This window comes from Siphateles boraxobius, unplaced genomic scaffold, assembly GCF_051911475.1.
Source record: "Siphateles boraxobius isolate OS27281-9 unplaced genomic scaffold, OSU_SipBor_1 31, whole genome shotgun sequence".
NCBI lineage: Eukaryota > Metazoa > Chordata > Actinopteri > Cypriniformes > Leuciscidae > Siphateles > Siphateles boraxobius.
The window spans coordinates 4,619,202-4,642,374 of NW_027508931.1; the positions used below are offsets into that span (position 1 = coordinate 4,619,202).

Consider the following 23,173-nt stretch of genomic DNA (forward strand, 5'->3'; position numbering starts at 1 on the left):
TAAAGACTATAATAGTAAAATAACACTGCATGACACTGAAAGAAAATAGAAACAACTAGTTTATTATTTACTTTTAAACATGATGGAAAATTAGAAAACATTAATAACAACAAAAGGGTAATTCACCCATTCTTCATTCGAGTCATGACCCCAGTTAACCTGAAATTACCTTTGGATTTTGATATTTTTGCTCTATTTTTATGCTTTTTTAAATAATATTCTGATTGATTTTTCTTCTATGTCTGATACTGCTTTCACATCACAAATATGTAGAAACCTCGAAATGAATCAACATATATTTGATGGGTGTTGCCAGGTGGGACATTTCTGCATTCTGAAAAACACAAAGATGACACAAACAAAGCTTGACATAAGGCACACACCTACACCACAACATGAATGTGAACACCCTGCTGTTCAGCAAATTAAAATGTGTCAACCTAATAAACAACCATATAACAGATACTGTTAGTGTGTAGTGCTGATACAAGTGATGCACTTTGCATATGCGGTCACAACTTTATTTGCAAGCTGCACAACCTGTTTTTCTTCTGAATGTGCTACAAACACTGCTAATAATTACAGCATTGTTAATGGTTAGAGAAAACAGGACGTGATGTCAGATGGAGGGTTTTGACCAGTTGGCACTAAGTGATATGATACTGTTGTTGACTGCAGCACACATTCCATTCAAAATCAAGTTAAAGGGCATATAATATTCCATTTTCCGAAGTCACGTTACTTGACTGAGCTGGTGATGTGCGCAAAACATCCTGAGACACTTTTGATTTTTCCAAATACACATAAAAATCATTATGCATTATGCTCCTGAATCCATCTACCGACACAAACAGCAAGTAATCAATACATCAGAACCGCACCGACAACAAACAGTGCGATGCTGCAAGATCGATGTGCAACCTATTAAGCGAGAACTTGGCTACTGGACAAAACACTTACAGTGAAGCGTACTTTACAGCAGTTAGTTGCAGTGCACTCGTTCGTGATAACACTTAGTTCTAGACAACGCGTTTACCCAGCTAATAACAGGGAATGTTCTCAGAACATTCTCGCAAGGTTCTGTCAAAGTTACGAACATTATTCCAGTTACGTTAATAGATGGTTCGTTATAGGTCTTTAATAATGTTCTCAAACGTTAGCACAAAAAACTTTTCATTCATACATTTCTCATGAAATGTTTTATTAAAGATTTTAGTTCGACTTCGTCTAGGATTTTTAAATGTCACTACTTGTTTCAGAATGTTCAGAGACCATACAACATTTTTTTGTTTTTAATTGACATTTTGAACGTTCAGAAAACACGTTTTCATAACTTAATGGCAACGTTAGCAAAACATTCCTTGAACTTATTTTTATTAGCTGGGTACAACGACGCTCGATCGGGCCATCTCGCCACACTTACGGCTTCTAATAAAATAATAGATTACAAAAACTAAAACGAAAATTGTCTCGTCATTTACGCAATCATATCGTTTCAAAAATGAATTTCTTTAAAAATGTCAGGTTTTTTTTTGTCCATACAATGCAGATCGTTTATTTGAAATGACAAACTTTGACCGAATTTTCAATTTTAGGAGAACTACACCTTTAAGTCTAAAATATTAACTTCCATCCCACACGTAGATGCCATGAATGAGGAAAAACCGCTCAGGTTGAGGAAAAATGTAGCAGCTGAGATTTTAAAAACAATCAGCGGTCTGTCATTCTTTTTCAATATGCTAGCAGGCACACAATCACACCCAATGCACAGTTATTGCTTAAAAGCAGGGCACGTATATCTGACGCGTAAAATTTGATAAAAGCAAAGGAAACAAAAAAAGAAATTTTTGTGTGTAAATCTTCCAAAGAATCACCAACTTCTACTGGTGAGATTATGAATGCAAAACAAACATCAAGTGTTTCATTTCAACAGACATAAGAGCAGCAAAGCAAGCATGTACATTACACCCACATACCTTATGTTAACATGCCCACACTGAATGACAAATGTTACAGTCTCCATAGAGTGACAATTATATCTATAATACACATGTGCCTCTTTTGTCTGTACATTTACTTACAAATACAATACATCAAATTAGGACCCTGCGGACAGCTTTGGTTCTACTCAGAACCCCTCTGTATACACCCTCGGCCTCTTACAGTTAAATCTTTCTAAAAGACGATATCAATGTAAACCTCAATCCTGAGTGCCAAAGCTGCTGCACTTTAGCATAAAACATATGTAAGGAGCTGATCTTTATATTACAAGTAATCCATCTGATCAAGCGGTCCCTCCCTTTTAATTCCTCTGGGTCTGGCAAAGTGGCAAAGGCACTGGACAGATGAGGACAGCCATTCTGGCCAGTCTAATTTTGATCTGATTTTCAGCATCATGTGACCACCGCAACCTGCTGTTCCTCAGTGGTCCCTGCAGCCCTCAGCTGGCCTCTCCTGGCTGCTCATCTTTCCTGGGTAGAGGTCAGGGTGACCGGGACGCCGAGGGCTGCAGGGGACGGGTATGTGTGTGGGGGGGCCATCAGCCCTGGAGCTCATCAAAGCAACCGTCGCACACTCGGACGGGCTTCTTGGAGGAGGGCGTCAGGGCGTTGCGGGCCGAGCATTCTGCGCAGAAGATGTTTCCGCAGTGTCGACAGTGGTGCTGGGGAGGGAGAGAGAGGAAAAAGGAGAGGGATTTCATTATGCAAGGTCTGTATACACCACTGAAAACATAGTTATGTATATGATATTGCATTTCTGTCAACAGATGATCCTAAATATTACACAATGCACCTTTAACATACACATAAATTGTAAGAATATCACAACCTCTGATGAATCAACAGTATGTGGTAAGGCTATTAAATAGTAGTCCCAAACTAGTTTTTGATAATACAATAAATATAGAAAATAACAAACTAAGTGAAAATAAAGTGGTATTTTGGAAACTACAGTAACTAATTATTATTTTATAGGTACAGAATAACGGCACAGAATAACGTCTGACAGGATAGGACAGTTCGTCTTTTCTTTCGCAACAAGTTAAGAAAACAACACTAGAATAATGACTCTGACATATAGCGTGACAACGTCTCATCCGACAGCAGATCCTGAATCAGGACAACACGTTTTTTTCAGGCACGCTTTACTTAAACTGCGTCTGGCAGGAGAGTCAACAGCTTTCACGCATGTCTTTCAAAATAAAATCTTTGCATCAGAAAAACTTTTAGAATTACGTTTTTTATTGTTGTTGATTCATTGACTACACACCCCGTGACCTACTTTTGGTTCGTGACCCACCGGTTGAGAATACACAGGGATTGATCATTAACACTGTATTGATCTCATTCTTTGATCCATTGGAGCGGCAGCTTCCTGTGAGTGTGTGTGAATGCATGGTGCGAACCTTTCTGATAGCGAGAGAGAAGCCTTTCCCACAAGCCATACAGTTCTGCACCTCGTGATCTTCCGCCCACTTCCGTGTGAGGGACTGCGACTGTTTTATCTGGAACAGGAAAAAAGAGTCACATACGACTAAATACTAAAGTTTCCATAGCTAGGGATTTCAAAAAACATTGTAAGGTCAGTAAATTCAGAGTAACTGGTGTTGGGGTCAGTCTGACCTGTAAAGACTGGTTTTCACGGCCAAGCTCCTGCATGGCGGCCGTGGTGTCATCCAGTTTCCTGCGCATCTCCACCATCTTAGCCTGAAGCTTCTCAATCTCACCCTCACCCTGGACACATCTGGAACAGGAGCGACAGCATGAGCGACAATTAAAGTTCATGAAAATGGGTGAATGAAAAAATATGACTGGACTTAATGGTTAATGAATGGTCACTTTCTGTTTGTTTATTTAGGCCTAAAACACGTCTAGAGCCATCAAACCTCTCGAGCAGTGCACGTCTCTCGTCCTGGTTGTTCTGGACGGTGGCCTCCAACACGGCGATCTCCCCTCTCAGCTCATCCGTCTGTTTCTCCAGCTCACCCACCCGCCTCTGGCTGCTCTGCCACTCACGCTTCAGCGTGGCCACATTCTCATTTAGTGCCGTCACCTGCAGATTAATCTTCACCTCAGCCTCTTCCTTTTGCTTCTCCACCTCCTCTTTAGCCTTCACTTCTGATGCCTAAAATGAAGAAATTAAAACTTTTCTGTGGAAAATTTAGAAAGCAATTTTGCTAAATAAGTCAGCAATAGAGGTTACTTACTAATCGTAAATAATAATTAAATATTAATATTAACAACGAAAACAATTTTAAATATATAATATAATTAATATAATATAATATGGTAACACTTTTGAATAAGGTTCATTAGTTAACATTAATTCATGTATTAACTAACAATGAGTATTTTCAGTATTTATTACTCTTTGTTAGTTAGTTAATATAAAAATAAAAAAGCTGTTCATTGTTTGTTCGTGTTAGTTAACAGTGCATTAACTAATGTTAACAAATACAACGTTTGATTTTAAAAAGAATTAGTAAAAGTTGAAATTAATATTAACTAAGATTAATAAATGCTGAAGTATTGTTGATTCTTAGTTCATGTTAACTAAGGTAATTAACTAATGTTAACTAATGCACCTTATTGAAAAGTGTTACATATAATATAATGTAATATAATATAAAGCAATATAATATAATCCATACCAATTGCTGGTGTAGTTTGTCGGTCTCCGCTTTGAGCAGCTGCTGTTTTTGTTTGATTGAGTCTCTGGTCTTCTGATGCTCTCTCTGCTCCTGTTCCAGAGATGCTTGAGCTGCTTCCACTTTCCCCTGCTGCTCCACCTTCTGCTGGATCAACAGCTGCTTCACTGCCTGAAGCTCCTTCAGCTCCTGCAACATACAAACCATTATCCCAGTTATTACCACACATAGTGGGATTTGAATCTGCACAGTTTTTTTTGGGGGGTGGCGTAGCTTTTTAATGACTCATTCATAATTAAAAGTATCTTGGGGGAAAAATTAGCAATTAATAATTATAGTAACTTTTTTACAATGAAAAAACAGTGCACCTTTAAACAAGTTGCTTTGATTCATAAATGTGTATATAAAGTGGGATTAGAGGTCAACAGACTGACCTTCTCATTCTTCTCGGCCAGAGCTTTGAGATCAGCAGACAGTTTGTTTTTGTCCTTTTCCAGAGCGCTCTGGCACGCTCTCAGCTCCTCGCATTGAGTTTTCTCCTTCTTCAACTGCTCCTCTGTTTGTTCCTGTAAAAGACACAAAGACACACAGTCAGCTGAACAACTCGACATTTCCATAGACATTCTGAAATTACATTCTCCATGTCTGTGTTGATGAACAAATTAAAATGATGACTATTTCCTGGCTAGAACAGAAGGTTGTGTTGTTTCACTGATTCTGGAATAAAACAGAACAGAGTATCGCCACACAATCGAGCCCAGTGGCATTTATTTCTGTAACTTTCACACCACAGAAAAACCTGTGGTTCAAGGCCTTGCCTGAGGGCACAATGGTTATATCTCAAAAACCTGTAGCATATTTTGTTACCTGTTGTTTCTGGAGTTTCTGTAGAGCCTCCTCCTGCTGTTTGATCTTCTCATCTCTCTTCCCGAGGTCTTTCTCTAGCGTAGTGCGGCCCGTCTTCAGCTCCTTGATCTGGGTTTCTTGAGCACTAAGCTGGTTCCTATTGGCCACCAGCTCTTCCTGAGCTAGAACCAGCTTCTCCTCACACACCTACATGGAAAATAACAGATAATAATAAGATACTGCACATAATCATTTATTAGGATGTTCTTGTACTTTATAAAACAGACCTTGAGGTCCTGGCGTACAGCAGAGAGCTCAGACTCTTTGCCGTAGTAATCAGACTGAATGGTGGCGAGACTCTCTTTGGTGCTGTCGATGGTCTTCTGCAGCTCTGCACAGCGATTCTTTTCAGAGGTTAAATCTTTAGACAGCGCCGTCACCTGCTCCTTCAGCTCGGTCTCCTCTTCGGCCTGAAACACAATTCAATGTTATTTGAAGAAGTACTACAGTCATAATGTCCAAAACATGTCAGATTCAACCCAAATTTTTTATTCTGCCACCATTTACCCACCCTCATGTTTTTCTGAACCCACATGTCTTTCTTTCTTCTGCAGAACACAAAAGAAGATATCTTGAAGAATGTTGGTAACCAGTTTTGGTTCCCAACATTCTTTAAAATATCTTCTGGCATGTTCGACAGAAGAAAGAAAGTTATACAGATTTGGAACGACATGAGGGTGACTGTAAACAAGGACATAATTTTCACTTTTGGGTGGACTATCCTTTAAGAACAGGAAATGAATCGATTTGGGTGAGCTGAGAACATTTATGTGCATTTTATGACACATTAGTGCGTAAGAAGACTGTACGTGCCTTCTTAGCGAGGGAAACCTGCAACTCAGACACTTGTGCCTTATGTTTCTTCACTTCCTGGCTCAAGGACCCCTGGGTAGTCTTCAGCTCTGCCTGTAGCTGCAGTGCACTCTTTTCTTTCTCTTTCAGAGTATCTTGAGATTGTTTTAGCTGAGTGTTCAGTAAGGTCAGCTGAGATTGTAGACCTTTTTCTGCCTAGAAAATTCAACAATTGCGAAATATCATGATTCATCTAACATGGAATTAATGTTTCCTTGAAACTTAACAGGAGTTATATTTCACAATCTCACCTCTATCGATTTTTCAAGCAGACCTTTAACATGACTGAGCTCTTTAGTAGTAGTCTCCGTGTTTTTCTGAAGTTCTTGCTGTGATTTCTGATAAATCTTCTCCTAAAAATGAGAAAAGCTAATAATTAAACTTTTTAAAGAAATGTTTTGCTTGAAAACTGTTGTCAAATGTATTGAGATTTGTTGAACAATGCCTTGACTTTAATTTATTTTTTTATACATACACAAGTTTCCAAATACTTTTTGATTAAAAAAACTGTCATGTGACCCACCTTCTCTTCCAAAGTGGCCTTGCTGCTCTTCTTTTCTTTCTCCAGTTGAGTCTGGCTCTCTTTCAGGGCTTTAGAAGATTTGCTCAGAGCCTCTTTCACTGTTGCCATTTCTTTAGTCTGAACTTCCTTCTCCTCCTGAGCTTTCTGGAGATCTGCACTCAGACCCTTAACTTTCTTGTCCAACTCTGTCTGCCGCTTTTGACTCTCCTGAGACAGTTTATCCAGGCTGGCCTGCAGGGTCACACGCTCCTGCTCTGCCTTCTCCAGCTGTTGTCTTGTTTCAGAGAGGGCTGAGGTTTCCTTCTTCAACTCCTCTTGCTGGGTGGCAGCTCTGAAACAGAAAGGAAAGGGAAGATTGACAAGTCACGTCTGTGACCTATATGCTCATATTAAAGGTTTGAGGTTGGTATTTTTTCTATTGTTTTTGAAAGAAGTCTATTTTGATCACCAAGGCTACATTTATTTGATCAAAAATACTATTGTGAAATTTAAAGTAACTAATAAATTACATTCTAGAATAAATATAATTTATTCCTATGCCGTTAAAGCTGAATTTTTAGCGTCATTACTCATCATTACAGTCTTTAGTGTCACATGATCCCTCAGAAATCATTTTAATATGCTGATTTGGTGCTGAAGAAACTATTTTTTTCTTATTTTCAATGTTGAAAACAGTTGGCTGCATAATATTTATTATAATAAAACTGTGATACTTTTTTTGTTCAAAAGAACAGCATTTATTTAAAATAGAAATTTTTAACATTATTAATGACTTTACTGACACTTTTTAATCAATTTAACGCATCCTTGCTGAATAAAAGTATTTTAAAATTCTGAGCCCAAACTGTTATGCTAATATACTCCTAAAATTAAGCACATACACATATAAAAGGTATAATCTTTCTCTTCCTGGAAACTAAATAAACTGTATGTATGCATGTTAATGTTTGTTTTTAAATCAGAATGAACCCTTCGATATGTCCTACTCTTATTTCCAGTTTCAATAGGAAATACACAAACATAGGAACAGAAACTGTTCCAAAACAGAGACATTTCAGTCTTTAAACATTACACATTGTCCAATATGAAGTACCTACCCTTGTTTTTCAGAGTCTAAAAGACGGTTCAGTTCCTTCGTCTTCATCTCCAACTCACTGATCTGCTTCTTCAGCATCTGCTGCTCCTTCTGAGCTTGTTCCCTTCCAGAGCGAAGCTCAACTATCTCAACCTCAGCTTTCTATGTCAGACAAAAAAAGGATTTCTCAATCAAGTAAACATTCCAAATAATTATTAGCAAGTAAATAGTCAATAACAAACAGCAAATAAATCAATCAAGACCAATTTCTTGTCAACATTGTTGTCTGATTAATGACGTTTGACACAACACACAACAGGCGTGAAACATTTCTAAAATGAAGTCATGGTGACGAAGCAGAAATGTGCTGCAGTGACGCTGACCTTGGTCTGGTTCTCCAGTGTCTCTATCCTCTGCTCTGCAGTCAGCAGTTTGTCTCTGCTGTCTTTCAGACCGGTCTCCAGCTGACAGCTCTGCTCCTGTCTCTCCTGCAGCCTGCGGCCCTGCTCCTCCAGCTGAGCCTCCACTTTACTCAACTCCTGCGGAAAAAAAAAACACTTCTATGAACTTACATTCCTCGTGACACTCTTCTATTTGACTAATACAAATATAATAGGATCAAATGGTGTCACAGCAGTAGTACATACTTGTTGCTTGTCTTGCAGTGCATTCTGGGCAGTCTCTAGATGGTTCTCTAAGTCGGCTCGCTGAGCAATTTTTGCTGCTTCAGCAGACAATAGCATCTCTGTCTTGGCTTTCAGCTAAGTAAAAAAGGCATGAGTTTTTTTAGATTAATCAATGATAATAATTAAATATTAATAAACTTGACCAATATTTTAACACATCTAACATAAGTAATCATTAAACTGGGATAAATAAAAATAGCATGTGGCGCTGATATCGGCCTCTCGTTAGCAATCGCGCCATGCTTTATACCACAGTCATGTTAAAAAACACTCATCCATAAACATTATTAGATCCATCGGCATGACGACAAGTTCCATGATACCACTTATCACTGCGTCATCAATCTACACCTTTGTTATTGTAAGAGGTTAGCGACCTCTAGCGGTGAAAAAAATTACATATTGTAGCTTTAAGAGGTGCATAAATTTTTGGTCAAGATCTTATCAACTAACACAACACAAGTACCTGTGTGTCTAGCTGGACAATCTTCTCTTTGCTCTCTGTGAGCTGAGTGTTAAGTTCAGAGATGGTGGTTTCTAGGCCCTGGCACCGGTCTTGCGCTGAACGCAGTTGGGTCTTCTGCTCCTGTACCTGCTCATGAAGGTTGTCCTGAGCCTGTTTGTGGCTCTCTGACTGGTTCTTGAGCTTGTCAGTAAACTGCGTAATCTAAATTAACACATGAGTGGAAAGCTAGAGTCAGATTCTGCCCAGTGCATAGAGTGGGATTGTTTAGTAACACTAATGCAATGTCCAGTACTTGTTCCTGTAGTGAATGATTTTTCTCCTGTAGTTGGTTCAGCACAGCTGCCTCTCCTTCACCGGCCTGGATCTTAGCACACAGATCCTCTCTCTCGGCCTCCAGCTGGCTCACGCTGTCCTTACTCTTCTGCAGCAGAGCTTCAAGATTCTGGATCTTCTGGTCCTTGTCCCCGATCTGACGCAACACCTGCTCCAGGTCGTTCTGTAGGGAAGGTCAAAGAAACATGTATGTATCATGGTTTCCAAAATGATATTAAGCAGCACACAACTGTTGATAATAATACAAAATGCTTCTGCAGATTTCTGAAGGATCATGTAACACTTAAGACTGGAGTAATGATGCTGAAAATTCAGTTTTACCATTACAGGAATAAATTACATTTTAAAATATATTTAAAAAGATATAAGAAATTAATATTTCACAATTTACATTATTTCTGATAAAATAAATGCAGCCATAGTGATAGAGCCATATAACTAAAGAATAAAGGTATAAAAAAAATTCTTTAATTTTATTTTCTTTCCAAAAAATACAAATACTTATGTTCAAATCTCAATAACATCTTGAAATTATATACCTATAATGTCATAAATACATAAACACATTTTTGAACATTTACTGTAAGAAATGGGTCATCTTTAATGTTGAGCCCTGCCTGTGAAGATAGCAATATCCTTACATATGTCTGAATATATTTTCATGCACAGTGGAGTAAATCAGGCTCTTTATGAGATGCTATAGTTATGTTTACCTGTGCTTCTCTAAGTTTGCCATTAGTGCTCTGTTGAAGGGTTTGTAGTTCTTGGTTTTGCTGTTTGGATTTGTCCAGCTGATGCTGTAGGTCAGTAGACTTTGCAGAGGTCTCCTTTAACTATACAAACATGGTCACAGAGAGAGAGAGATGCAGTGGTAAAGAGTGAAAACAAGACACTCAAGCCCACCATAGTAATAATTATTCTGTCTGGCTTGTGCACGTAAATACACACATTATAAATTAAGAAGCTGATTAAACTAATAATTACTCTTAATGTGCATCACTTCATTCATGTGCTCCAAGTCTTCCAGCTTGTATGTCCAGTCCTGAAAAAATTCTAATAATCAGCCATTTTCTGTCTTTACCTGTTCATCCAAGCGGGAGAGTTTAAGCTGCAGGTCTGCCGCCTGCTGTTCCCGATCTTTGAGTTTCTCTCCTGACAGCTGTCTTTGTTCTTTAAGCCGGCCCTGCAGCTCCCCCAACTGTCGCTCGGTATCCAGCAGCTTCGCATGCAGCTGAAGAGGAAGAAAATATGAGAGCCCGTTTACGATGATACAGCTTGATATCATATCATCTTAATGTAGATTGCTACTGTACAAGTATAAATGTGTAATGGATGGATGGGACTGATTCTGGATAAATGGATTTGATGTTGATTTTGAATGGATTTGATGTTGATTTTGATTGTAAATAAAATAAACAGAATTTGATGGACGAATGGATAGATTTGATTCTGAACTAAAGGATAGATGGATGTGATTCTGGATAGTTGGATGGATTTGATTCTAACTGTACGGATCGATTCTCTTTCTCACCTTGCTAATCTCACTTTGCTGCTGCAGGCCCTGGTTTTCTTTATCGTCTCTCTGCTGTTGGAGTTGTTTCCTTTCTACCTTCAACTCCTGGTGGTTCTTCACCAGCTCAGCGAGTTCCTGTCTGAGTCGTGTGACCGCATCCCCACGTTCGGTCGATTCAGTCTGGACCCGACTCAGAGCTGCCTCCCCCGATGACACCCGGGCTTGGCTCTCCTGGAGGTCCAGGTCTTTCTGATGCAGACTAGCCTGAAGACTCTTCTTAGAGGCCTGTTCATGACCCAGACGCTCCTCAAGTTCATGATTCTCCTTCTCCTTACGAGATAACTTCTCTGACAAAAGCTAAGGAGTGGCAGAAAGATTACACGCTTACTGCATAAAATGACATCTCATTCATACAACATTTATTGTCTTATAACGACAACCATAAAACGCAGTAAAACAAGCATTCATCAGACCAGTCTATGCATACTGTACAGAACATCAAGATTCAATAAGATGGCAAACAACAGTGTTGCGGGCGAAATGATGACAAAATGTCTGAGAAATCTGAGATATCTTCCAGACCTCTTTTATGAGTTTTTTGAGGGCAGGGCTGGATAATTGTTTTCTGACCTTTACTTGTGACAGCCATTAAAGGGCAAGGAGGATAAGGGCGCAGTGACTAACACAAAGGTGACACGAAGACGATAAATACATCATATCCTGAGCTTTGGTTCAGTACATAATGTCAAGGTTAAGAGCAGCTGAATACCCTTTCTCTTTTCGTCAAACATCTTTGTAAGCTAAAGGCTGCAGTCTCATTTGATAATTTTTTGCTGTTAACAGTGTCTTCTAGCATTTTTCCATTTTCTATTTAGTCCTCCAAGTTTCAGAGTGTCTTAAAGGGATAGTTCTCCCAAAACTTAAACATTTGTCAACATGAGGTTTGTTTCAAACTTGAAATACTTTCTTTTTTCCCCCAATTAAACTTTCCAGTATTTTAGAGCAGTGGTATACTTTATATGTACATATATTCAGTATGTATATCTGTAAATATATACATATACAGTAAAACTTAATTACAGTAAAAATTAATCAGACACCAGATATAATTTATCATATTTTTTTACTAGTGGGTGCAGGACACTAAAGTCAGGGGTGCACATAAGTGGTGTGCAGGTGAACATACACGACCAAAATAAAAAATGCGCTGGGTAAATAAGTTCCGCTTAGACCGCTCATTTGCATACCGACATGGTTGACAGCTGTTAATGAGCAAACACCGTTTTAGATCGCCACTGTAATTCTGTATAAGATTTCCATTTGAATGGAATGCATAAATGTGCCAGTTTCAGAGCAAAACTGTGACATTTACTGACTCGCTTTAGTGCTTAGTTTAGGCAGTGCTTAAACTAAAGGCACTAAAGTACGTACTTCCTGGTAACCCGCCAAAAAAAAAAACCTTGCTGATTTTAGGTTTGAAAATTGTGGGAATTCTTATAAAAAAGATTTTAAAAAAAAAGAAAATGTAAATATTAGAATTGTATTTTTTAAGTGTACTTACTATAAAATAATTGTATTTTTTATTTAATACAATTTTTTTTAAATATAATATTATCATCACACTTCATTCATTATTTTGTTTATTTTATAAAAATAAAAAAAACACTAAATAAAATGCAGTAATACTATTATTAATTATTAGATTTTTATTGTTATATTTAATGGGTAACACTATGTGCAATGTGAGCACCAATCCGAATCTCCAGGTGCTCTTATGAGAACCAGACGGAAAAACTTATGTGCACCCCTGACTATAGTTCGTTTATGTAAGTGAGGATAGCAAAATAAACGTAACTGACATAATATACCCAAGAATTCTTCATACAGTGGACTACCAGTAAAATTTATAAAAATTTGGGACAAACATTTATTCAGACACTTTGACCTGACCATGCTTAAGTGTCTTTTCTTTAATTGCTAATGCGACCTTTTTAAACCACATACTGAACAAAATTAAGCATTTCTTGGTAATTGGTTGACCTAAATTGGTATTATCTAATTGTGTAATTAAATTTAACAGCTGACAGCTATTCAACATAATTCATTTGTCACAGTCTAACAGAAGGATGACCAAAACCAGTGAAATGTCAACTGATTTGATAACTCTTGAGTTCTTGTCATTTTTTATTACCATTTTCTAAACTATAGTGAATAAACTGTGATAATGTGAAAAATTGAAGGTGTCTGAATAAATTTTGGTTTGACTGTATATTCTGTAATAATGGTTCACTCTTCAAGATGCCCAAATGCATAAACATAAGCTACATTTTACAAATTAAACCTCATTATAAAGTGTTACCAATAAATAAATATATATCAACTAATTTTATGCTGCCTTTAAAAAGTTATTGACTAGATGAAATAGGTGAGTAGCAAGCAAGTTTAAGTTCACTCTCTCTCTTATTCCTGTCCCTCAAAGTATCTTCCCTTTGACCTTGAAATTATCGTTTATATTTATCCCGCAGTGCGTTTCACAGGGATGGTTCTATTAACGACCCCTTAATCGCCCATATTTCACTTCCCATCAGTACGATGGTCCACGTTTTTCAGAAGTCAGCGGGCCTTTGGACTCTGATCTCATAATCCCATCCTGACAGCTTGAACAATGAACTAGAGAGTTGTAGGTCATTACCTGCGGGCGTATATCACTCTGACAGTCAAAACAGGCACGAGACGAATCATCCCCTGCTGCTTTAATTACACATCATCTGTGATGCATATGTCAACACTCTTTAATGGCCAATCAAAACACACAGTGTGCTGACAGGTCAATGGGGCCAGTTTGGACTGGATACACGGGGCCAGCAGCCCGAGCAACTTCCTGAGAAATGTGTCAATCCGTTTCCTGAAAGCCAACTGGTAGTGCTTGTAAACAAAGGTACAGTAAACTTAAATTTGGAAGTGGGTGCATAGGCTGGCAGGTCTTAACATAGTCAGCTTTGGCGTGTGTTCTGTAAAGCCATAAAGTAGGCCATTAAAATATACAGCTGGATTTGCTGTGAGCATACAGCACATGCCTTGTTGCTTAGGGGGGTCCAGTAACACTTGACCCAACATATCTGCATTTGTTTGTGTATGTGAGTGTTACCTGGGTCTGCTGCTGGAAGTTGTTCAGGTTGCTCTGTAATTGGTGGATCTGTTGGGTGTAGACCGCTGCCTCCTGAGGACCTTTCTCCAGTTCCGCCTTCAACTGAGCAATCGTTGTCTACAAACAAGCGCACAAATGTGAGACCGCCACAGATATCAAGTCTAGCCTGTAGTATGGCCAGTAATTTATTTGCAAACAAAATAGAAGCTGAGAGGGACAGAAGTACAGTCTGTTATGGTACACTGTTGGGTAACTGGTTGTCAGCTGATGAAATAAATATTTAAGTTTTTTTTTTTTTATTACTTGTTTCCCAGTAACAGCATTAAATTGATCAAAAGTTCAAGACATTTATAACGTCACAAAAGATTTATGTTTCAAATAAATGCTTTTCTTTCGATTTTTTTACTAATCAAAAAACTCTAAAGAAATCACAGTTTCCACAAAAACATTAAGCAGCACAACTGTTTTTAACATTGATAATAAAATACATTTTTTTGAGCACCAGATCAGCATTAGAATGATGTTTTAAATGATCATGTGACAAAAAGAGACTTATTTTGATCCTAAACTTTTGAATGGCAGTGTATGTCTATATGCTGTTATTTACATATTCTACTAAGATGAACGCACTGCTCACAGAATACCAAGCAACATCTGCAAGACTCAATTAATATTCATAAATCATATCTTAATTTTGCATCATATTACAGACTTCCTTCTTTGTTGATAGTGTTGAATGCACATGGACATGTCCTGGACATGACCTAGGACTTAAAGACTATACTACCTTCCCTCACTTTGCATTTTTGCTCACATCAATTTTAATGTCATCTACTCTGTTTAATATTTCTGCATGCGTCAAAAACAAGAAAAGGATTTTAAAAGTGAGTGAGAAATTTAAAAGAGCATTGCATAATGGTGGAGAATGTGGGTAAAAAAAAAAAAAAAATCTACAGCTGATGACACACAGAACATTAAAGAATGTATGCTCCGCCCCATTCGCATTCTATCCATCCTAAATAGTATTCGGAATTAGAATTAGTGTCACAAATAGTAGTATGTTGAAATGAGTATTCCAAAGATACCCGGATGGTCTACTTTTTTCGGTTAGAATCCAAAGTGCAGATCCATCCAACTCATTGTGCATTGGACGAGGACTCGATTAGAACAAAACGAACGCTAGTTAGTAACGTGCCAGATATGAGACTGCCGATTAAAGGGATGGTTCATCCAAAAAGTATGTATTTTTTCTTAACAAAAACAGTACATACTTTTAGGGCATTGTACAAATAGGCGACATGGGATGCAGTGATAAGATATTAAGAGGGACTACTTCAAGACAGAAAATGGTTACCTCGAGTTTACGAATCTCCAAGAGAATGCAAAGCAGGTGCAGTGTTAAGTGAAGGGTGAGAGAGAACAAGGGAGAAGGACACAATTCACAAACCAGTGAGGTGAGACAGGACACGCAGTACAATGACAGAGGTGCCAATACACTGCGCCTACAGGTTAGGACAAGTGCATTGGAGCAAAACATTGGTTGCGTTTCAAACCCCAGTGAGCTGCCTACCTAGGTGGAATTTTTAGTTAGTAAGGTTTTTAAAAAGATATTAATATTTATATTCAGCAAATATGCATTAAAGGTGCAGTATGCAAGTTTAGAATATAATACTAATAAAAATAGCATGTCTCTGATGCATGGTACAAACATGTTATTCACGGTAAATCATGAAAACAATGGAATCAAACAATAAGATTAAAGATGTTGAGGAATATAGCAATGATTAGTTTTCTATCGATAAAAGTTCCAAACAGTCGCTCACCTGTCTAATAAAACAAAAAACAAAGCATCTTTGTTGTTTCCATGGTTTCTACCGAATTAAAACCGGACATCGAGGGTAAGGCGGATATGACATCACTGACAGGCGACGCAATGACACGGGACGTTACACTGGTTAAAATGGTGAATTTCTCTTGATTTAAACATTGTTGTAAACATTTGGGATAATTTAAGTACACAAGTCAACAAAATATATAACATTTTTCTAGTGATTTTTTGGATATTTAAAAAAAATCTTAAATATTTTGCTTTTAAATATATCAAAAGTAACTGTCAAATTTTATTTCAAATAAATGCTGTTCTATTGAATTTTCTATTCATCCAAGAATACTGAAAAAGTTATATCACTGTTTTCACAAAATATTAGCAGCAAAACAATGTAACAATTCGAATGTTAAGAACTATTTCTGGAGTCCAAATCAGCATATTATAATAATTTCTGAAGGTGAGACTGAGAGACTGATGACATTTTGCATTTACATTTTAAAATATATTCAACTAGAAAAGTTATTTTAAATTGTAATAATATTTCACAATTACAATTACTGTCTTTACTGTAACTTTGATCAAATAAATGCAGCCTTATTGACCATAAAAGACTTTTCAAAAATATTTTAGAAATCTTACTGACACTATTGAAAGAAAGTCTTGGAATATGTTTAGTACTGAAAATGATTGGGGGGAAAAACATCAAGTTCAAAATAAAATAGTTAATCTAACTTTGGGGCGTGTGATTCATGTAAGAAACAAATCAGTTATTAAGTTGCAGCTTATTGCTATAGACAGCTCTCAAGAGTCTGGAACAGAGACAGTATAATCTAAATGGATTTATGGAGGTATTTTGTAAAGAATGAGGTTTGCAACTTTAATATTTCCTTATACAGTCACTAGATGGCAGCCTTTGAATTGAGTAGACCAACCAAAGTCAAAACAGAATCTGAAAAAAGTGCACTCAAGTAACCTGTGTGTAATGATCTATGAACCAGGACTATTCTGCTTTTGAGGGACCTTATATAATGAGAAGCAATATATAAGTGCAGGCGATTACAGGCATGTTTACAGGAAACACAGGTGGGAGGCCTGCCAGTGGGTTAATGGTTAACCTCAGGAATCTGTTAGAAAGGACAGTCAGTGTGACCCTCAGACATTTAACAAACACGTCCGGATACTACATTATGATTGTAACCTATAAAATCCCTTGAGAGTGTATCTTCATAGTTGTTGTCCAGACAGGGTAACCAGTAATATACAATCGGCTATAGTCTCGGTTTGCTTAAAAGGACAAAGTGACGTCACTGGTGCACCCATTCAAAGGTCAGCTGCTTATCACTGTCTTAAAATGACCTCTTTATTATCTCTGCCTTCACGAGCTATTGATTTTGGCAATAGTCTACATATTTGCCAGATTCTATCAATACCTACATTTTCAGAATAAACAGCACAGAGATCAATTGTTTATAAAGCAAACATCATGGTAACTCTGCCCTTATGTCAGTACAGTGCAGACAAGGTCACAGCAGGTTTGAGCTCACCTCTGAGGTAGTGAAGTTGGCCTGCAACAGTTCGTATTGGCTCCTGAGGCGCTCGGACTCCTCCTCCCTCTCTCGGGTCATGTTATCCATGAGCGTCTGCACCTGCACCAACTCTTTCTTCAACACCTCCACGTCTTCCACTCCAGGCCTCTGAAGCTGAAGGAAAGCCAATGACAGACAGGATTAAGCAGGAGAGATTGATGATGTATACACAGTAGCAGCTGAGAGGATGCAAACTCATTAATTATCATGAGACAATAAAGGAGACGTTACCAGCTCTGCCGCCAGTTTCTCCTTCTCCTGTTTCTCTCTCTGCAGATCTTGGTTTAGATTGGCCAGCCTGTGCTCCAACACTTCTCTCAAGCTTTTCTCCTCATCATAACGAGATTTGATGTCTGAGATATGAAACATATACTTATTTTAAAGCCATCTTCATTTTATTTCATATATATAATAAATTTTATATTTATGTTAACTTCTATATTTATATATAAAAGAAACGTATTCACGGTGGCTGAGAGAGCTCATTGCACATCTTCATCAGTATGACAACATAAGTGCTGCAAATGTTCACAACGCAACCAAATACAGAAATGCGCTGCAAATACTCACAACGCAACCAAATACAGAAATGAGCTGCAAATACGCACAGCACAACCAAATACAGAAACATGCTGCAAATACACACAACATACTAAATACAGAAACATGCTGCAAATACTCCCAACGTAACCAATTAAAGAAACACACTGCAAATACTCACACCATACCAAATACAGAAACACGCTGCAAATACTCACAGCATACCAAATACAGAAACATGCTGCAGCATACCAAATACAGAAACATGCTGCAAATACTCCCAACGCAACAAATTACAGAAACACACTCCAAATACTCACAGCGCAACCAATTACAGAAACACGCTGCAAATACTCAAACCATGCCAAATGCAGAAACACGCTGCAAATACTCACAACTAGGGCTGCAACAACTAATCGATAAAATCGATTATAATCGATTATGAAAATCGTTGTCAACGAATGTCATTATCGATTAGTTGGTCTGCTTACGTCACGGGGAGCGTTTACTGGTACGCACACACACACAAGGTCTCTCTCCCTCAGGCGCTCTGCCGAGCGCGCGCGCTACACGGTTTGGAGCAGTCTCGCATGCGCGCTCTTGCTTGCGCGCTCTAGATTTCGGGAGTTTGAACTAATTCGCGGGCATCAGGGAGCCGCAATCAATATGCGGGAGACTCCCGGGACTTCCGGGATGTCTGTATTTTGTCTCGAGCATCAGGTTGCGCAATCAGTTCGCTCGCAACGTAAGTGATGGATTAAAATAGCGCTACCGCAGAAATAGGTTAAATTAAAACGGTGTTTACAAAGTGAAGCATTAAATACAAAGGCAGTTAATAACAGCAGCAGTAAAATATTGTTTTTTAGTCACTGTACTCAGTGGTTTTCAGCGAATGCTTGTGCACTAATGCATAATTTCTCCTGTCCTTTACTCAAGCCTGTTAGCTTGCTGGGTAACGTTACCTCCATTCCGTTCTCTTTTTATAGCATTTGTCTACTAAGTTTTAATTGTTTTTCAAACGCGATCTACTGCGGCTCTACATTCACACAATTGTTTTCAGTCTTTCTATATTTATTTAATCAATTTATCCTTATATTATATTCTTTTATATATTATATATATAATATATATTATATTCTTTATCCTTATATTCCTTATATATAATTAATTTTAAATAAAAATTAAATGAATTATATATTTTAGATGTTTTTAGTTTGTTTTTAGTTCAGATATTCACATCTGAACAACATGTCTGTGTAAATTTGTTTTAACAAAAATTGTGTTAAAACATAATATGTTGGATATCATTTTTTTAACAATAATCATGTTTGTCAACTTGCCATCAGCAATTATCATTAAAAACAATGCAAATATTGATATTAGTAAAACTCAATGTGTGGCTTTTGCACTTTTTAAAGTACACTTTTACACATAAATACCCTGATTTACGGTTTTATTTAGTTATAATAAAAAAAAATCTAATTTAATTTCTATCCGATTAATCGAAAAAATAATCGTCCGATTAATCGATTATCAAAATAATCGTTAGTTGCAGCCCTACTCACAACATACCAAATACAGAAACATGCTGCAAATACTCCCAACGCAACCAATTACAGAAACACACTGCAAATACTCACAGCGCAACCAAATACAGAAACACACTGCAAATACTCCCAGCGCAACCAAATACAGAAGCGCCTTGCAAATACTCACAGCGGAACCAAATACAGAAACACACTGCAAATACTCAAACCATACCAAATACAGAAACACGCTGCAAATACTCACAACATACAGAAACATGCTGCAAATACTCACAGCGTACCAAATACAGAAACATGCTGCAAATACTCCCAACGCAACCAATTACAGAAACACACTGTAAATACTCACAGCGCAACCAAATACAGAAACACACTGCAAATACTCACAGCGCAACCAAATACAGAAACTCGCTGCAAATACTCACAGTGCAACCAAATACAGAAACTCGCTGCAAATACTCACAACATACCAAATACAGAAACATGCTACAAATACTCACAACATACCAAATACAGAAACGCGCTGCAAATACTCACAGCGCAACCAAATACAGAAACATGCTGCAAATACTCCCAACGCAACCAATTACAGAAACACACTGCAAATACTCACAGCGCAACCAATTACAGAAACACACTGCAAATACTCACAGCATACCAAATACAGAAATGCGCTGTAAATACTCACAGCATACCAAATACAGAAATGCGCTGCAAATACTCACACCATACCAAATACAGAAACACGCTGCGCTGCAAATACTCACAACATACCAAATACAGAAACATGCTGCAAATACTCACAGCGCAACCAATTAAAGAAACACACTGCAAATACTCACACCATACCAAATACAGAAACATGCTGCAAATACTCACAGCATACCAAATACAGAAACATGCTGCAGCATACCAAATACAGAAACATGCTGCAAATACTCCCAATGCAACCAATTACAGAAACACACTGCAAATACTCACAGCGCAACCAATTACAGAAACACACTGCAAATACTCAAACCATACCAAATACAGAAACAAGCTGCAAATACTCACAACATACCAAATACAGAAACATGCTGCAAATACTCACAGCATACCAAATACAGAAACACGCTGCAAATACTCCCAACGCAACCAATTACAGAAACACACTGCAAATACTCGAAGCGCAACAAATTACAGAAACACACTGCAAATACTCACAGTGCAACCAAATACAGAAACACACTGCAAATACTCACAGTGCAACCAAATACAGAAACGCGCTGCAAATACTCACAGCGGAACCAAATACAGAAACACACTGCAAATACTCAAACCATACCGAATACAGAAACACGCTGCAAATACTCACAACATACCAAATACAGAAACATGCTGCAAATACTCCCAACGCAACCAATTACAGAAACACACTGCAAATACTCACGGCGCAACCTATTACAGAAACACACTGCAAATAATCACAGCGCAACCAAATACAGAAACACACTGCAAATACTCACAGCGCAACCAAATACAGAAACGCGCTGTAAAAACTCACACCATACCAAATACAGAAACACGCTGCAACTACTCACAACATACCAAATACAGAAACGCGCTGCAAATACTCACAGCGCAACCAAATACAGAAATGCGCTGCAAATACTCACAACATACCAAATACAGAAACATGCTGCAAATACTCACAGCATACCAAATACAGAAACATGCTGCAAATACTCCCAACGCAACCAATTACAGAAACACACTCCAAATACTCACAGCGCAACCAATTACAGAAACACACTGCAAATACTCACAGCGCAACCAAATACAGAAACGCGCTGAAAATACTCACACCATACCAAATACAGAAACACGCTGCAAATACTCACAACATACCAAATACAGAAACATGCTGCAAATACTCCCAATGCAACCAAATACAGAAACGCACTGCAAATACTCACAACATACCATATACAGAAACACACTGCAAATACTCACAGCGCACATGCGATCAGGATGTTAAAATAAACACAAAAAATCCTCATCTTTCACAAAAAATCCTCATCTCATCTCACCACTGACAAGTATTGAACAATAAACAGTCCCAGCCTATTAAACATTTCCGTTGTGGTCTGTGCTATTTGCAGGATTTTTCTGTATTTGATTGCGCTGTGTGTATTTGCAGCACATCTGTTGTCAAACTGATGATGTTTTCTTAATTTGCATGCGTTTTACTCAGTTGCAGCCCGTAGAGCTCTCTCGGCCACCGTACAAACTGCATATATATAAAAGGCAGGAACTTTCCTGCAAACTTACCAACTATCTCAGTTGCGAGCTGAGCAGCTTTCTGTTCAAATAAGTCTTTCATCTGTTTGATGTTGAACTTCTCTGTCTCAGATTCGTTAAGCCTTACCTCGAGCTCTGGAGAAGATAGAAATACTGACTGCCGCATCACAAAATGATACAATACAAGACACATTCAAGTGACAAAATTATTTCCAAATATATATATATTTTAAATTGATGTTACTGTACCAAACCATACTTACAGTACAAGTAAACTAGGCCAAAAGGTTTAAAAGCCAAAATGTGAAGCTCTTATTTTTGGTAACTGTGATTTGCTTTTTTAATGATAAAATAAATCATTATTTTATAATGTCTTTTTCCACAAATTTTGCATGTATGCAAATTGTATAATATCCAAGGTACAAATTTCTAGTAATTGTGCAGTTAATTACCATAGTGTATTTTCAGACAGTCTAGGAAAAATTTTCCTCACCAAACTTGTCACTACCTTAACACAATAATAAATAATTTAATAAGGCGGCTTATATTGACCTATTAATATTTTGTTTACATCTACCTTGGAAATATTTTTTTTTTCATTTTTAAAAAAAGTTCTCAAAGGTAAATCAATAACAATTACAATTTTAACAATATTTCAAGTGTAATTTATAAGATTTGTTGTATTTTGAATCCAATCTATCTTTGTAAAAGGCATTAAGTTAATCATACTGGTTTCAAAGTTAAGGATTAATTAGTTTGAATATACATTGAACCAAACACTATAATAATATCTTAGTTGATAATTCAATATACATTATTTTAGACAAAACATGCATGTTTCGGTCGTGACGGCACATTTTCGGCAGTGACAGTAATGCTTTGGTGTTTCGACCACATCACATTACAGAATTTTAACTCACATGATAATAATGATTTGCATACCTGTACTAAATTTTGTTTATTTCCCCCAAATAAATGATTAAGTTACCACTACCAAAACAATGATGACTGTTTCGGTAGTGACAATTTTAGATACTTTTGAGCCTAGTTCAAAGTTGCTAATCAGCACATGATTAACTTGCACATTTTTTATCAGTTGTACACACACAAAAACTAAATTTTATCGAATAACACTCAAAAAACCATGTCACAACCGAAACTTCACCACATGTTTTGGTAGTGACTGTTTCGGTAGTGACGCTTTTAGATACTTTTGAGCCTAGTTCAAAAATGATAACC

General features: G+C 37.5%; 1 protein-coding gene across 2 annotated transcripts in view; it reads right to left on the reverse strand.

The window, feature by feature from the left end:
- Positions 1-41: 41 nt before the first annotated feature.
- eea1 (early endosome antigen 1) overlaps positions 42-23,173 on the reverse strand; it is a 31,641-nt gene continuing 8,509 nt past the window's right edge. The window contains exons 7-29 of one of the 2 annotated variants that reach the window (XM_077193455.1): positions 21,965-22,069; positions 17,796-17,917; positions 17,523-17,678; positions 14,151-14,267; positions 11,021-11,359; positions 10,571-10,720; positions 10,203-10,322; positions 9,449-9,652; positions 9,157-9,357; positions 8,652-8,765; positions 8,388-8,543; positions 8,027-8,166; positions 6,930-7,260; positions 6,658-6,759; positions 6,368-6,562; positions 5,782-5,964; positions 5,516-5,701; positions 5,083-5,214; positions 4,652-4,837; positions 3,887-4,125; positions 3,624-3,744; positions 3,407-3,505; positions 42-2,662 (exon numbers count right to left, since the gene is read on the reverse strand). In XM_077193455.1, the coding sequence (XP_077049570.1) occupies positions 2,540-2,662; positions 3,407-3,505; positions 3,624-3,744; positions 3,887-4,125; positions 4,652-4,837; positions 5,083-5,214; positions 5,516-5,701; positions 5,782-5,964; positions 6,368-6,562; positions 6,658-6,759; positions 6,930-7,260; positions 8,027-8,166; positions 8,388-8,543; positions 8,652-8,765; positions 9,157-9,357; positions 9,449-9,652; positions 10,203-10,322; positions 10,571-10,720; positions 11,021-11,359; positions 14,151-14,267; positions 17,523-17,678; positions 17,796-17,917; positions 21,965-22,069 (3,821 nt within the window). In that variant the 3' untranslated portion in view covers positions 42-2,539. The remainder of the gene's footprint in view (positions 2,663-3,406; positions 3,506-3,623; positions 3,745-3,886; positions 4,126-4,651; positions 4,838-5,082; positions 5,215-5,515; positions 5,702-5,781; positions 5,965-6,367; positions 6,563-6,657; positions 6,760-6,929; positions 7,261-8,026; positions 8,167-8,387; positions 8,544-8,651; positions 8,766-9,156; positions 9,358-9,448; positions 9,653-10,202; positions 10,323-10,570; positions 10,721-11,020; positions 11,360-14,150; positions 14,268-17,522; positions 17,679-17,795; positions 17,918-21,964; positions 22,070-23,173) is intronic. The other variant, XM_077193456.1, reaches the window with a different exon arrangement.